Source organism: Eleutherodactylus coqui, chromosome 1 (assembly GCF_035609145.1).
Source record: "Eleutherodactylus coqui strain aEleCoq1 chromosome 1, aEleCoq1.hap1, whole genome shotgun sequence".
Taxonomy (NCBI): domain Eukaryota; kingdom Metazoa; phylum Chordata; class Amphibia; order Anura; family Eleutherodactylidae; genus Eleutherodactylus; species Eleutherodactylus coqui.
Genome location: NC_089837.1, coordinates 161223258 through 161239286, shown reverse-complemented (window position 1 = coordinate 161239286; position 16029 = coordinate 161223258). Strand labels below are relative to the sequence as shown.

Below are 16029 nucleotides of genomic sequence, written 5' to 3'. Positions count from 1 at the left end.
TAACTGTTTTTCTGCTGCAATGCAGCACCACAACCACCATCTGTGAGTGGAATTGCAGTGGGGCGTCCTTGAAGTGAATGGATCTAAATGCAGCTTCCTGCACAGGTGGGTGGACAGGAGCTTCATTGTGCTGGGAAAATGTAGAAGGGGACATAGTTCTAAATCAGCACTGCATCCACGTCAGTCTCTCAATTAGTGCTGGTCCCAAAAGTATGACCACCACCAATTGTCAAGTGATGGCATATCCTCGTGATACCACCTTCACTTTATAAAATGGGAAAACTACTGTAATGGTACTGTAATCATTTATATGATCTGCTGAGTGCCTATGTAGAACTGGTATTTATCAGCACATGTTCACTTTATAGTGCATCTTGTTCTAGCATTATTTAGGGATAACAGTCATGGTAAGGCAGTAGTATTTAGGCTTTGAATAGTTATGCAAATTAGTGGTGGAATAATCCTCTACATCAGCAACTAATAGATGGTAGCTATGCTATGAGTCAATATCTGACCTTTTAACCAGTCCCTCATCAGTGTACAGGAGAGTTCTGGTTGGCTTTGTGATAGACCCTCAATGCGAGTTCGAATGAGTAATGTATCTCCTTGTGGAGAGCACCCAAGGGTTTGGCTTATATCCGTAGTTATGTTGCGATGTCAGTTTAAATGGTTGGATATTGCGTTATAGTGTAACTACCCCACAATAGGTGGCAATGTGGAGGAATTATTCCATCACAGATTTGCATAGGTTTTTCCCTAAGGAGCATTGCATGGCCTATACAAAGGGAAACATTATCACCCTGGATTCACATAATGGCGCCTCTCCCAGCCAACCAGAACTCTCCTGATTGATGAGGGGCAAGAATCCCCAAATAGCTGTATATACATATGGTTCGGCTCATATGCATAGTCATTTTGCAAGTGCTGTTGAAATATAGGATATTGATTCATAGGGTAGCTGCCATTCAATACATGGCACTGTGGAAGAATTATGCTGTCATTGATTTGCATAACTCTTTCCCAGGGAGCATTGATGGCCTAGATAAGACTCCTTACATCCTTGTGGTACTCTTCACAAGGAGAAACATTACCCCCTTCATCCCCCAGTCCGGCCTTATATAGTCGTAATAGTAGGCTTTGTATAGTGTGTTTTCTTTAGTAACCGTATGAAGGTAATATTTGGTCCTAACATAACAATATTATTTGATAACTATGTAAGTATAGAAATAATTTTGGGGGTACATATATCTTGGGGTTTGTGCACCCGATTTTTTAAGACCCTGGCCTTGGAAACACTAAAGATTAATGCTGCAGCTTTCTACACACTGCTTTCTGAATTGACTGAATGTTACTGGGTTGTTGGTGCAATATTTCAGAATTTGAGGCCTTACTTTTAATTTTGCCCAGGGCCACAGTTTGTCTAAAACCAGCCCTAGGTCCAAGATGCCAAGCCCATACATTTACTCAGTTTAAATTCCCCATCATCCCTTTGAGCTCCAATAAGGTTGATGAGCAGGACTTCAGCAGATTTAGAGCTTTATGTTGGATATGTCCAATTCTGATAAACCCTGAAACCTTTGCATATACAATGTATGCTTAAGGGCTCCTGCAGATGAGCATAGGCGCAAAAACACTCACTCCTGCATATCTTATTTGCGCAGTGAAGGAGTCTTTTTTGCACGCAAGCCTGCACAGATACTGTGTGCATTTGAGCAATGCTCATTAATATAGGCGGGAAAATCACCTCTGCCCTGATTTAAATGGCTATTAACCCTTTCCAATCCAATTTGGGATTCAGGGTTACCTAAAAGTGAATAAGTCCTAAATGAAATACCTTGCATATAACTAGACCTATAAACCATGCAGAATTGCTGTATGAATTGTTATTATGTTTGTTTCTGACCTGTGCAAATGCAATGAAAAACAGCTGATCGTGTGTGTATTTCAGGCGAGGTAGGGGGCGCTCTGGACCATTTTCTCTAACCCACTTCTGGTATGCCTGGAGAAGAATAATTCAGGAATGTAAACTGTGACATCAACACTTTAATAAAACCTCAGTTACAAAGTGCACATGAGTCAAAGCAAACTGGACATTTACACAATACCTTTGTACTCTTCTACTTTACTGCCCTAACACTTTGTCTTAGAGGAGAAGTCTAAAAGTGCCAAGAATATCAAATATCCCTGCAGGAGGGTAGAACTGCATAGAATCACAATGCCCGTGGGAGAGGGCGATGACTGATTATAATAGGAGCAATAAGGGCAGACAGTCGGGGCCCAAAGCTGAATATAATTTAGAGATATACTACTATTATGAAGGGGACACTAGACAGCACTGTTACTGTGAGGGGATAGAGAGGGCATGGCTTAGCATAAAAAGGGGTGTGGCCTAAACATATGCCGCTGTGCGCTATAAGCTTTTCAAGATTACCACGTTAGTGGCAGTTACCATGGGGGGGGGGGGGGCATCATAATTGACTGCTCCATACTGTGGGCAGCCTTATTGTGGCCCTGAATTTCACATCTTTATTGAAGGAGGGGGGGGGGGGGGGGACAACACCAGTTGCAGATCTGCATCAAAATCCTCACCAAATGGTGCAGATTTTGATGTGAATTTTTTTACTGCGGTTTTGAGACAGATCTACAGCACCCTTCATTCCTTCCACTGAAAGGTGAAATCTGCTGCAGATCCGCACCAAAATACGTCACGTGTGAATACACCCGAACAGTATAAAATAATGCAAAAACTAGACTCTCCTTTTAAATGTCCCTCAGGTCCAGTGTCACCAGTCCCTTCCCAGAAGCTCCTGCAGTGTTCACAGGCCAGTTCATCCTTCATATGATCACTGAAGGCCATCGTTGGCTTCAGTGGTCCTGTGCCATTCACACAGACATGGTTGATGAGACCAGTGATTAACTTTAGTGGTCACATGAACAATAAACCAGACTGGTAACATCACAGTAGCTCCTGGGACTGAGCATATTCTACTGGAGGGAGGTGAGATGATGAGTCATATGTGAGTGTAGAGAGGGGCGCAAGTTGTGTGAACATCCCCGGCCCTTTGCTTCCCTTAATCCACCACTGGAATAGGGTATAAAGCCAATCTGAACTAGGATCACCCTCTGTACAGGACAACTAATAGCTGCAAGGCTGCAACTGCCTCCATATCTATGGCCTTGGGACACTGTTAGGATAGTAAATAGAGCTGAAACTGAATAAACAAATATAGCAGATATATTGAAAACTCTAATATACTTACATGATATGCTAATTTAAGGCCACCCATGTCCGCAATATTTTCTCCCAATGTCAGCCTTCCATTTACCTAGAAAACAGCACAGAGACACATTTTCAGCATCAGTCTATCTGCTTATTTATTTCTCAAACATCTACCAACAGCTAGTATTCTTTCCGGTAGACCCAGGACTAGACCGTCACTCATTTGGCCCATAACATCATCTCAAATTACAAAACCAGAAGACTCAGGAAAAATAAACCACAAACATGTCATATGAATAGATATTGTGACTTTCTAAAGCAAAGAAGCTAACATTGAAATTTACCATTACAACTCTGCTTATTGTATAATATTAATATAGTAGAAAATGCTCTGCAGGCTGAAAACTTCATACTGTGCAATGTGATGCTGAAGGTGATACCGCACGTTGCATTACAAGCCAGCCATGAATATACATGGTCTCTACTCCCAGAGACTGCATTAATAACTGACTTTATTTAGCTTCTAATGGAAGACATGCAGCTCTGCTGGGAATATAATATTTGCCTTCCTGGGTTAGATGTAATAATGATAGTTTAGGTATCACCCTCTTATCTCCAGAGTCTGTCTATTCGTTTCTTTGTTTGAAGAGGAGTCTGATGCATCATTTTAAAATATAACCCATTTTTTGCTGGTCTACAATGCTACAGCAAGTTTACTTAAAATTTTAGGAACTAACCATGTCCGCATATTTAGCATATACAATTCATCTCTTTTGCTTAAAAGAACTCAACCTCTTGGGTCGCCTTCTTACGCAGTGTAGATACTATGGAATGTCCATAGCAGATTTTGCTTTGAAAATTCCACAGCATTAACCCTTTCCAGTCCAATTTGTATCCTGGTTTTCCTAGGGGGCTTACTCTTTTTCTGCCGTCGTACAACGGCGCTATCTGCTGGCTAAAGCCAGTACTGCATGAGGTGACACATTGGATAGGCTCCGACAGCAGAGAGGCTGTCAATATACAGTAAGAGAACCCTGACGGATGTCTTCCAACATCAGAGCTGTACAGCCTTAAATCATAATGTCTTTAGACGTCAGACAGTGGATTGGAAAGGGTTAAGGCTGCCTTCAGGTCTGCTAGTGGAATTGCTGCAAAACTTTTGCAGCATTTACAGTATAAGCCATGTGGAGGGGCTTTAAAAGATTCCCTTCACCTTGTGCAGAGAATTTCTAAGACAAATACGCAACATTTTTATAAAAGCACCTAAGGTAAAAACACAAATATTTCAGTGGAATTCTTGTGGAATGGCTGTGGGTATTCCATTGCGGAATGCCTACAGTGACTTTGCCATGTGAGAAGGTGGCTTCGAAGTGTTGAGGATTTCTAAAATCTCCTGCAAATGGAGGGGAAGATTTCCACAACAGATCAGCAGCATTTTTGAAAAACACTGAGGATTCTAAATCCACAGCATGTCAATTATTCTGCAGATTTTAACTCTTGAAATGCAAGAGTTAAAATCCACAGCAGATCCGCAATAAAAAATGAGGCCAAATCCGCACCATTTATGTGCGGATTTCGCCACTGTAGATTTACAGTATATTTGAGACGGGTTTTTTTCCATGCAGAAAGCCTGGAGTACATATGCTGTGTGTGAAGCTGCCCCTAGGGTTAATCATGCATATAGGCAACATTACAGATTCATGTGTTGTTCAGATCCAGAATATGATGACTGTTGATGTATACTGTAGTACTTTGTGTCTGATTTTATACGGAGACACACAGAAGTTTTCTCTTATAGACTGCTAAGACTTAGGGTGAAGTCACACGAACGTATATCGGCTCGGTTTTTACGCCGAGCCGATATACATTGTCCTCGTGTGCAGGGGGGGGAGGATGGAAGAGCCAGGAGAAGGAACTGAGCTCCCGTCCCCCTCTCCGCCCCTCTGCACTATTTGCAATGGGAAGAGGCGGGGCAGGGGCGGGGCTAAGTTCTGAGAATTAGCCCCGCCCCACCTCTCCCCATTGCAAATAGTGCAGAGGGGTGGAGAGGAGGCGGAGAGGAGGCAGAGAGGGGGGGCGGGAGCTCAGTTCCTGCTCCTGGCTCTTCCATCCTCCCCCCCTGCACATGAGGACAACATATATCGGCTCGGCGTAAAAATCGAGCCGATATACGTTCGTGTGACTTCACCCTAAAACTGAGCTAAGTTCCTTTGCATGGTGTATTATACATTCATTCTACCCTAGAAGCATCACACCTGTACTACTATTACTATTGTTTGGCTCCTGCCCTATAATGCAGTCTGTTGGGTTTCTGTCATGCTGCCTAGCACTTTATTGGGCTAAAGTGACACAGCATACTGGCTTTTTTGTCTGGGACCTAGTTCCGGATGTGCGCCAGAGGCTCCGATGCAGATTTGAACAATGCCCTATTTGTAAGAATAACAAGAATGTTGTATCAATGATCTACCATAGAGCTACATACGAAGAGTTTATACAAACCTGTTGGAACTCTGTGTGCGGCCGTTCATGGTCCGTGATTTTAAGAATCTGGTTAAATCTGTTTATCATATTTTCCATATTCTAATTACTGATATAAATTGCAACTCCAAAAACCTACTATACATCATCCTGTGCAGGGGCGTAACTAAAGGCTCAGGGACCCGGATGCAAAAGGTGAGCTGGGGCCCCCCTCTATCTGTATCTGTAGCCGTACCCATACCTAAACCATGCTGCACAGAGGAGTAACTTGAAGCTTCTGGGGCCCAATGCAAAACCTGTAACAAGGCCCCCAACTATAATGCTTTATTCATAGTACTGGGCTCCCTATATGGAGAAGAGAGGCCTTATGGGCCCCTAGGGCTCCTGGGCCCGGATGCAACCACATCCCCTGCACCCTCTATAGTTATGCCCCTGGTATCATGTGTATTTCTTAAGCTGCACAAATCATTGGCCAATACTGAATGAAACAAGACTTAACGCTAATTTGTTTTACTGTAGATGTTACAATGTTGACACAATTCTACTCTGTGATGATATAATGTAAATTGTATCACGGTAGAGGAATAACACTGTATCATGGAGGAGTGCATAGGCACCAGCAGCCAGTGGCTTGCATACCTTTACTCTGTACCTGCAGTTTTGATTGTGGAGGTATAGGGGGCAGCAAATACTAAACAGTATGAGAAAGACACTGCTGAGCTGGCCTAGTACATTTATGAAGACAATAGGGTGAATAGTGAATGTCCTAATTTTTTGCATCGGAGACAATTAACAGAATGTATCAAATCTTTTAAGTAAAATGTATACATCAGAGCTCAATAGTGCAGATATGATTGTTCTAATAAGAAGCAGTTAGTTACGTCTTAGAAGAAGCAGCAGCTAGGTTATGTTTTTTTTAAGAAAATATATTGTGTTCATTGTATAATGAAAAGTTAGCTGACTTTCTAATAAAGTTTGTTTCAGTTATTCCTCTTTTACAAGATACTTGCTTGTTGTCAATGAATGGATGCCTAATTGTTTACATTCAGAGACTAAAACAGATTATGTGCAAGCATTTTGAAATAAAAGATGAATTGAAATATATACTATATTAGACCATTACAGAGCTTTTCATTTTAGAGCAATTAGGCTTAATTTACATACGACTGGAAAACCCCTTTTAGGGCTCAGTCACACGGGCGCATCGGCATCCGTACACCAGCGCCGATGCACCCGTGTGACTGACAGTTAGAAGACGGCCGTACCTGAAGACGGATGTCTCCCCACAACGCTGATGAAAGAACATGTGACCGGCAATGTTCTTTCCTCTAGTGCTGCAGAGAGACGGCCGTCTTCAGGTACGTTCGTCTCCTTCCTGCAGTAACACGGGCGCCGATGTGCCCGTGTGACTGAGGCCTTAGGGGTACATTCAGACGCTGCATGATTGGTGCAGAATTTCTGCAGTGGGACAACCACGCAAATACCTTCATCAAATTCTGCATCAAAATCCACACCATTACTTCTGATTTTGACACAGATCCGCCAGAGACTTCACCCCTTCAATAGAAAAGGTGAAATCAGATGCAGATCTGCATTAAAGTCCTCACTAAAGTTGCTTTCACACGGCCAAGAAAATCGCGCAAGATTTGTGCGTTGCGTGACACACAAATCTTGCACAAATATGAAACCCATTCTTTTGAATGCGGTCATACACAACAGTGATTTTTCTTCCCACATTGTATCACAGTGCGAGAAACAAATTGCAACATGTACTGTCATCGGGCATTCGATTGCATCACATCACCCATTGTTTTCAATGGGGCCGGCGAAGCATCACACAGCGTGCAAAGTGCATGTGAGTGCGATGCAAGGTTTCCCATTTTAACACAAAAATGCCTCACATCTACGAGAACATCGCATGTTGGTGAGAGCGATATCGGGCTGAGTTTCATGGCCCGATATCACATTCAACTATGTGAAATTAGCCTAAATGGTGCGGATTTTGACTTTGGTACAGATCCACAGCAAAATCTGCAGGGCCGAACATGCTGCAGACTTTGGTGCAGATCTGCTCCAAAATCCACTACATATGAACATACCCTAAAGTAGCTTGGAGATGATTGTAAACTGCTGTAAAGTAGATGAGACAGATCAGACTGTAACCCTAAAACCTTCCAGACATTCATTGCATGTGGTTTACTCACCCGCTGGTTATACACAGTGAAGTTTTCATACAGATCTACAATGCATTCTGCTTTCTTTAGGAATTTACTGTAGGATTCCTCAGTCCACCAGTGGATGAGATTCCCAAATGAGTCATATTGGCCCCCTAAGATTAAAAAAAATAGCCAGAGTAAGTAAAACTAGTAATATACAAAAGCAAAAGTACCAAGTAAAGTAATAATCTAATAGTAATAATAATCTTTATTTGTATAGCGCCAACTTATTCCGCAGCGCTTTAAAGTAAAATAAAAGTAAATGTGTCGCGTTTTATATTTGTTAGCTTTATGATGACAAGTAATCTAATAATAAATCATCTTAAAGAACCAAGCTTTTGTTAATATTCAAGGCTAAGTCTACAGCGGCATGACCAACCACAGACTGTAGTAATTCTATGATGTATAGTACAGGTATATTGGGAATAGAGCCTGGACCTGGAGACTAGAAACTGTTAGAATCTTTCATCATTGGAGTCACATTTCCTGTACTAACTAGTGATGGCCAACTGAGACAGCGGGATCCGAGAGTGTATAGGCTGGCTTACTAACCAAACATATTATTCTGTTATGCTACTATGTCATGAATATGTCATTGAAAAGCTCATGCACTGCAGTGTGACACTGATATATGAGCATGTATGTATTTCAGAGAAAATTAAAAAAGTTTTACCCCAGTCATCATATCCATGTGTGAGCTCATGCCCGATGATGGTGCCTATGCCACCGTAGTTTAAAGATCTGTAGATATACAAATATGTTTATATAATATACAGGCATGTAGAGCAGCTAACTTACACATTTCTACAGAACACTCCTAATTTCAGCATCCTGATTTGCTCTGGACAGTCTCTTTTCTTATGATGGCTATACAACATGAATCACTTAAGGCCCTTTTACACACAACGATTATCGTTCAAAATTCGCTCAAAAGTCATCTTTTGAGAGATAATTGTTACGTGTAAATGTGCGCCCATCGCAAACTTACCGTGCACTCTTTGTCCATCGGTGAGTTCAGCTCGGCTTAAAATCCGTTGTCCCTGATAAGAGGGATCGTACCCTGAGTTCTCTGCGGGCAGCGCGGATAACATTCTTTCAGTAGCTGTCCCGCTGGAGAAATTTAGCGATGTATTTAGAGAACAGACCACCCGCTGCTCTCTAAATACATGCAAATGAAGCTTGTTAGCTACTAATGGGCTCATTAGCCCATTAGTAGCTAATGCAAAATGATTGCTCAAAACTGTCAGCTTCTGATGAATTTTGAGCAAATGGGGCTTTAGTTCTTACAACTGATCCTCCCCATTGACATGCCTGTTCAGCTCGTGGATGTCTGTTAGATGCTTATCTCCCCCAGCTGACTTGTCTGACAGCTCTAGTGCAACTTATCTCCATAGGACACAAACAACTGCAAAGAAAATAATTTTGACCATAGACATAATGATTATCACTGATGAGCTGATTGTACAATTGTTAATGATAATTATCATATTTATCGGTCTAAAAACAATTGTTTCTGACCAATGACAATCTTCTCCACAGGTTGGGACATTTATAATCATCCATACCTTATACTTTTCCTTGAGCTTTGGTAACATCCGAAAATTCCAAACTGGGCAATGTAAATGTACAATATTTGGCATGATCATGAGAAATGTATTTTGGTGTATGCCCCCACTTAATGAGCCCTCTGATAAAGAAAGCTGACTGTTCGGTGTATCATAGACAAATCTTTATGTTTATTGCCAACTTAATAGTATTGTTTGCTTCAGGGGCAAAGACATTAGGTTGTTAGCAGATCCCATTGGCATCAGCAGGACCAGACTACTGAATGGTAAAGACATGTCTATGAATAATTTAGACCCTGGAAATTTCAAGATTGCCATATTGTCCAATAAACATTTTATCAAAGTTGACCAAGTTCTCCTAGCAGACTGGGGAAGCCTGCACTTGGCTTTATTGGATTTATTTTAAAACTGCTGGGATTCTTTGGACAACTACTGTACCTTTCAGTAAGTAGGTCCCCAGGTGACCCCAGATGCTGCTGTTACTGGGGCAACTGCACAGTAAGTGCTCAGCAATGCTGCAGAGAAAGTGGGGTACTACACAGCACTGGCTGACTGTGATACATAAATGTCTGTGCTTCTCCAGAGCTGCACTCACTATTTGAAGATGCACTAAACTCTAAGCTAAAGAAGCCCCTCTATTACCACCATAATAAGGTAAATGGAAAATGATTTTTGAAACACAATAACCGCTTCAAAGATTTATCATTATTGGGGCTGTTTCTAAGGATGCAACACAAATATCAAACTGGACCTTTAATTGATTTCTTTAAAAGTACTTACTGGGGGAAATCAGGATCATAGAGTGTAGGTTGCAGGATACCAGCGGGAAACACTGTGGATGACAAAGATGGCATACCTTATACTCATGATGCTAGGTATTTAATATTGAAAACATCAATTTTTATGGGAATTCCAATAGAAAACAACTGATGGTGCCCCTCACTACTCACCCATTTGATTCTTGTTAGGGAGATAGTAGGCATTAAGGGCCTGTGGGGGGAGTAGCCACCTGTTAAGAATATTAAGACTAAATTAATTCATATCATTTATTTATATATTTGCTATCTATAGCTTAGGGTTCATTCACACGAGCGTGTTTTTCACACTCTGATAGCATTGCAAAAAACTGTGTAGCGCTTGCGAGAAAACCGCGTGAAGGGGCGATTCCCAGCTATTGAGTCTCGAGCTTAATTAGCAGTGGAATTGCCCATTCACACAATCAGGAGATGCGTGTTGCGTGTTATCCAGCTCACATAGGAGTGTATGGAAACTCCTCCACAACATGCACCAAAGATAGGTCAGGCCCTACCTTTTCTCGCAACACGGACCTTAGATGTGAGCTTTGCACACGCATTTTCTATCTTTGTTAGGTACGAGTTCTTTGTGCATCTAAAATTCCTTCATGTGACGCTTCTATAGGAAACCATTGGTTCTATTTGACGTGATCTTTTCACACGCCTATACTGTGCTAAAGTCACGCTCATGTGAACCAGTTCCTAAAGGAGTTGTCCACCACTTAAATATAAATGGCCTATCCTTCAAGATAGGGCATCAGTAGTTGATTGGTAGGTGTCTGCCATTTGGGACCCCAGTGATCTGCTGTTCGCCAGGCCACTGACAGTGTGTACGGAGCAGGAAGCATACAACTCTGTACACATTGCACCTACGCAGGTCAGTAACACAAGCACTGTTCCCATTGAAGTATTGCAGTTAAATGTATAAGTGATTAAACAATTGCTACTTCAGGTCCCCTATGATGGCGTAGAAATAAATGAAATATTTTTTTTATTATAAATAACGAGTATTAAAAGTTAAACGCCATTTTCCCATTAAAAGCGATCACATGGTACCCACAGAAACGACATACATTACTTAGACTGGCATATGAAAGTAAATATACACCAATGGTCTTCCATTTTAATGCTTCAACTATTAACCAAGGTAAATGGGATGGTAGTTTAAAAGAGAGGCACAACATTTTTGAATGGGTTGTTCCAATAAGATAACCTCTTTCCCTATGAAGTCATACAGTAGTTGCCTGCTCAGAATCCACATCCAGTAGCCAGTGCAGAGATCTACTAAAAGCGAGACTCTCACTCTGGCGGGCTCCTAGATTCTGTCCACTAATAAATTACATGGTTGTCCATTCATTAGAAAGGCCGATATATAATAAAACATTAAGGGCTCATTCACACGGGCGTAAATACTCTTTGTTCTATGTGACAATTTTTTACATGTATACTATGGTGTGTATAAAACCCACTGATTTCAATGGGTTATTCCACATTTGTGTATTTTTGTCCCAATTTTCGGTTGTGTTGAAAAACACACAGCACTTCCTATTTTGGTGTATATTACACACTGGAATAGGCTATAGAACTGAATGAGCTAGTGCAAATACACAGTTAATACACATGAAACACACATATTCACCTCGTATCTGCACATCAATGGGCCCATCTGCATATTTTTTGTACCTGTAAATATGCTCAGTATTTACACATGCAAAAAGCTTGCAGAATGGCCAAAAAACGCAGAGAATAGGCTTTTTTCAGTGAGATTGAGCCCTTACTTGAAGTGGTCATAACAAGGGAAATATATGGTGTGCCACAACTTTGCGATGATTTTAACCCTTTCCAATCCACTGTCTGACATCTGAAGACATTCTGATAGAAGCCAGTGCAGCTCTAATGTCGGAAGACGTCTAGCAGGGTATTCTTACTGTATATTACTGGCCGCTCTGTTGTCGGGGGCCTCTCCAGCATGTCCCATACCGCAGTACTGGCTCTAGCCAGCAGATGGCGCCATTGTGTAATGGTGAAAAGAGAAAACCCCCTAGGAAACCCTGAATCCAAAATTGGATTGCAAAGGGTTAAAAGCTGGACCTGTAGTGATCGTCTTTGACAACTACATTGTAATACCGCCAAGTATCCTGGGTGTTTTGGGGGGTTGTCTCAAAGAGGTTTCACTCTATACATTTAGCAATCTTCCAATCAGCCTAACCTAATCCTTTCCTCTACTAGGATAAGACTGGATTATTTTATCTTTCATGGTCTCAAAAGATAAAATGCTAAATATTTTTTTGCTCTGTGATGTAACATTTGCATAAAAATAACTTTGTGGATCATTTGAGTTCAGTGGAATAGATAGAGGAAATGCATATATTCTGCTAGATTTTCTTTGATCTGTCTATACCTATCTTGAAATCAGCTGCATTTGTGCTTCTTCTTTGGAAAATGCATCAAACACGTCAAAGTGAGGTTTCTATAACAATGAGTATACGTACGCTGACTTGTCCACTTCCTGACGGATCTTCTTTACCGACTGCTTGATGCTAAACCTAATACTGCTCAGAATGTTCTTGAAATAAGTCTTCTCGTGAACCTCAAACTAAAAGGTTGAAAGAAAAGGCAGAAAAAAAGGATCAGGAGGATTCATCAAATGATGATGACGGTGGAGCAGACAAGACCTGATTAGTATGTTACACAATCGGCAGGAGACATGAAGGATAGAAGACATTTGTCTGTAGGAGGGATAGAAAGTACATTGCATTGGTGATATTTAACAGATTTTACTAATGAGAGAAATCATATCATAGATTTAATGTACTTATTAATGACTAATCCATGGTTGAATTTCTGATTAGTACTGCATCCAGTGAGTCACCGGGACATTTTTATATCCTGTTGATCAAACATTTGTTGTTCATGGTAAACAGAAAACTCATTAGCACATGTTGAGAATCAATACTGCACTTTGTGTTTGCTCACAGATAATTAATATGCGGTTTGAAAAAATGGAATTTTCCAGCTATTACCAGGCTACAGAATTAATGTGTTATTACTTTATCTGCAAATACTGTAAGATACTATAGTTATAAAAAAGAAGTCTATCAGTGGATGAATTGATTCATTTACAGTACATTGAAATTTTACCAATGACATATCTGCAATCTCTCTCTGCCCCCCTCTGTGTGCAGCCATAGGCTACTATGGTATCTGCTGTCGGAGAGTACTCCTATAATGTGGAGGATACTGAACCTTTGTGGCCTTCTTGTTCCTTCATATAAAATCAAATGCATACAAAGGGGCAGTAAGGCCCATCCACCTCTATGTGTACCCTTTTACAACTCTGTACGATATGGAGCATAGCAAGGCCATGACAAGGGGGGTACATATTATGTTCAGTATATTATCCCTCTTCTTTGAGAGGACTACGCCTCCAGTAGATAATCTTTCCTTGAGTGGTCAGCGACCCATAAAGTGTATATAACTATCTTTCACGGCAACCCTGGCCGGCAGCCAAAGTAGCAATACTATGTTGTGATGTCTGCATTTTACAGGAAATTCTTTTACATACTTTAAAGGGGTTCTGTCATTACAATCTGTATTTTTTTTCTCCAATAAATCTGCCCCGCTGGCACAACCTGTGGTAAATAACACATACAAAACATTTTTTTCAGTAGTTGTACTTACCTAGGCTCCATTTTTCACCTCCATGCTCTGTTTACATCTTCAGCCCCTCCTGCTAGGAGGTCATCTCCCAGCACCCCTTGCTGTGCTGACCACTTCCGCCCTCACAAAGCTACTTCCGCCCATCCAGTCCAGTGAATAGTCCTGCCTGCAGTCTACCAAAATCTGCTAGTGTTTCTCCCTGGGTCTCTGAACACCCAGAGTTTCCCAAGGGCCTCCAGATCTTCCCTGCAATCTCACAGTAGCCACTCACTGTAGTCACTCAAAGCAGTCACTCATAGCAGTCACTCACAGTAGTCACTCATAGCAGTCACTCATAAAAATCACTCACAGTAGTCACTCCACATGGTAAAAACAGGAATATTCCCCATGCAATGTATTGTATGAGTGTATGTATATATACATTTATCTATGCGTATATGTATCAAGATGTGTGTGTATAGATGTATGCATGTGTGTGTGTATATATATATATATATATATATATATATATATATATATATATATACACACACACATATAATATGTATAGTAATATATCTACACACTGCATAGGACATGTACGTTCCACGCTTACACCCATGTGCGGCTGCCCTCAGAGAGACAAAAAAGTGCACAAAAGTGTGCGCAACTGCACTTACATCTGTATAAAGCTGGTCTTATTGTATGTATATATGTATGCCCTGTTGTACCGCCTCTAGCTTGGATACAAGATGTGATACAGGGGGCATGCAGGCTCTAGTACCCTGTTGTACCGCCTCTAGCTTGGATACAAGATGTGATATAGGCGGGCATGCAGGCTCTAGTACCCTGTTGTACCACCTCTAGCTTGGATACAAGATGTGATACGGGTGGACATGGAGATTCTAGTACCCTGTTGTACCACCTCTAGCTTGGATTCAAAATGCGAAACGGACGGGCATGGACGTTCTAGGACCCTGTTGTATCGCCTCTAGCTTGGATACAAGACGTGATATGGGTGGGCACGCTGCCACTTGGGATGCATTATGCATTGACACTTGGGGGTCAGGATAACAGCATGCTGACAATAGAGGGCAATGTATAGCTTTATGTCTTTGGTGATGTTAAATTCATTCTCTGTGGCTGATTTTACACAAGTGAGCACTATATCAGCACGAGAAACTCAAACCAATATCTTGCATGGCAAATATGCGAGTGTGTCTGCCAGTGCAGTGCGCCTTGTAAGAACAATGCCTTGTGATGTGCGTATGTGTGTATCATATATATACATACATACATACATACATACATACAAACACACACCGCTGTAGGAGCAACTGTAAGAAACAAAATAAATGGTGGGAATACGGCGGCCGCCTGATCTTTCACGCACATAGTATTCATAGGGGAGGTCCTATATTTTCTCGGTCAAGTATTAACGAGAGAGAAACCACAGTAATCTTAGGCTTAGTTTTGTCCCAATATACGGCCGTGACAATCATGGCCGCATAAGGGAAGAAAATTACATTCGCCTGAAACCGCCATATACACACACACAGACAAATAAAGCTAGATAGATATATGTGTGTATATACACATAAACATATAGATGAATAGACGCGGATGGATAGACGGGCAGACGGATAATTACAGACGGATAGATGGATAAATACAGATGCATAGAGAGATAAATGTAGACGGATAAATACAGACGGATAGACGGATAAATACAGACGGATAGACGGATAAATACAGACGGATAGACACAGACGGGTAGACAGATACAGATAGCATATATATGCATATAAATAAATAAATAAATATATATATATATATATATATATATATATATATATATATATATATGCATATATGCTTTTTATATATATACTTTTATTTATTTATATATATATATATATATATATATATATATATATATATATATATATAAAAGCATATATGTGTGTGCATATATATATATATATATATATATATATATATATATATATATATGCATATATATATATATGCATACATATATATATATGCATACATATATATATATATATATATATATATGCATATATACATATATATATGCATATATATATATATAT

General features: G+C 40.6%; 1 protein-coding gene across 2 annotated transcripts in view; it reads right to left on the bottom strand.

Annotated features, from left to right (window-relative positions):
* Positions 1-16029, bottom strand: part of ECEL1 (endothelin converting enzyme like 1) — a 69523-nt gene that overhangs the window by 2909 nt on the left and 50585 nt on the right. The window contains exons 9-15 of one of the 2 annotated variants that reach the window (XM_066590207.1): positions 12766-12869; positions 10430-10488; positions 10260-10311; positions 8588-8655; positions 7903-8027; positions 3261-3326; positions 1904-1999 (exon numbers count right to left, since the gene is read on the bottom strand). In XM_066590207.1, coding sequence (XP_066446304.1) covers positions 1904-1999; positions 3261-3326; positions 7903-8027; positions 8588-8655; positions 10260-10311; positions 10430-10488; positions 12766-12869 — 570 coding nt within the window. The remainder of the gene's footprint in view (positions 1-1903; positions 2000-3260; positions 3327-7902; positions 8028-8587; positions 8656-10259; positions 10312-10429; positions 10489-12765; positions 12870-16029) is intronic. The other variant, XM_066590214.1, reaches the window with a different exon arrangement.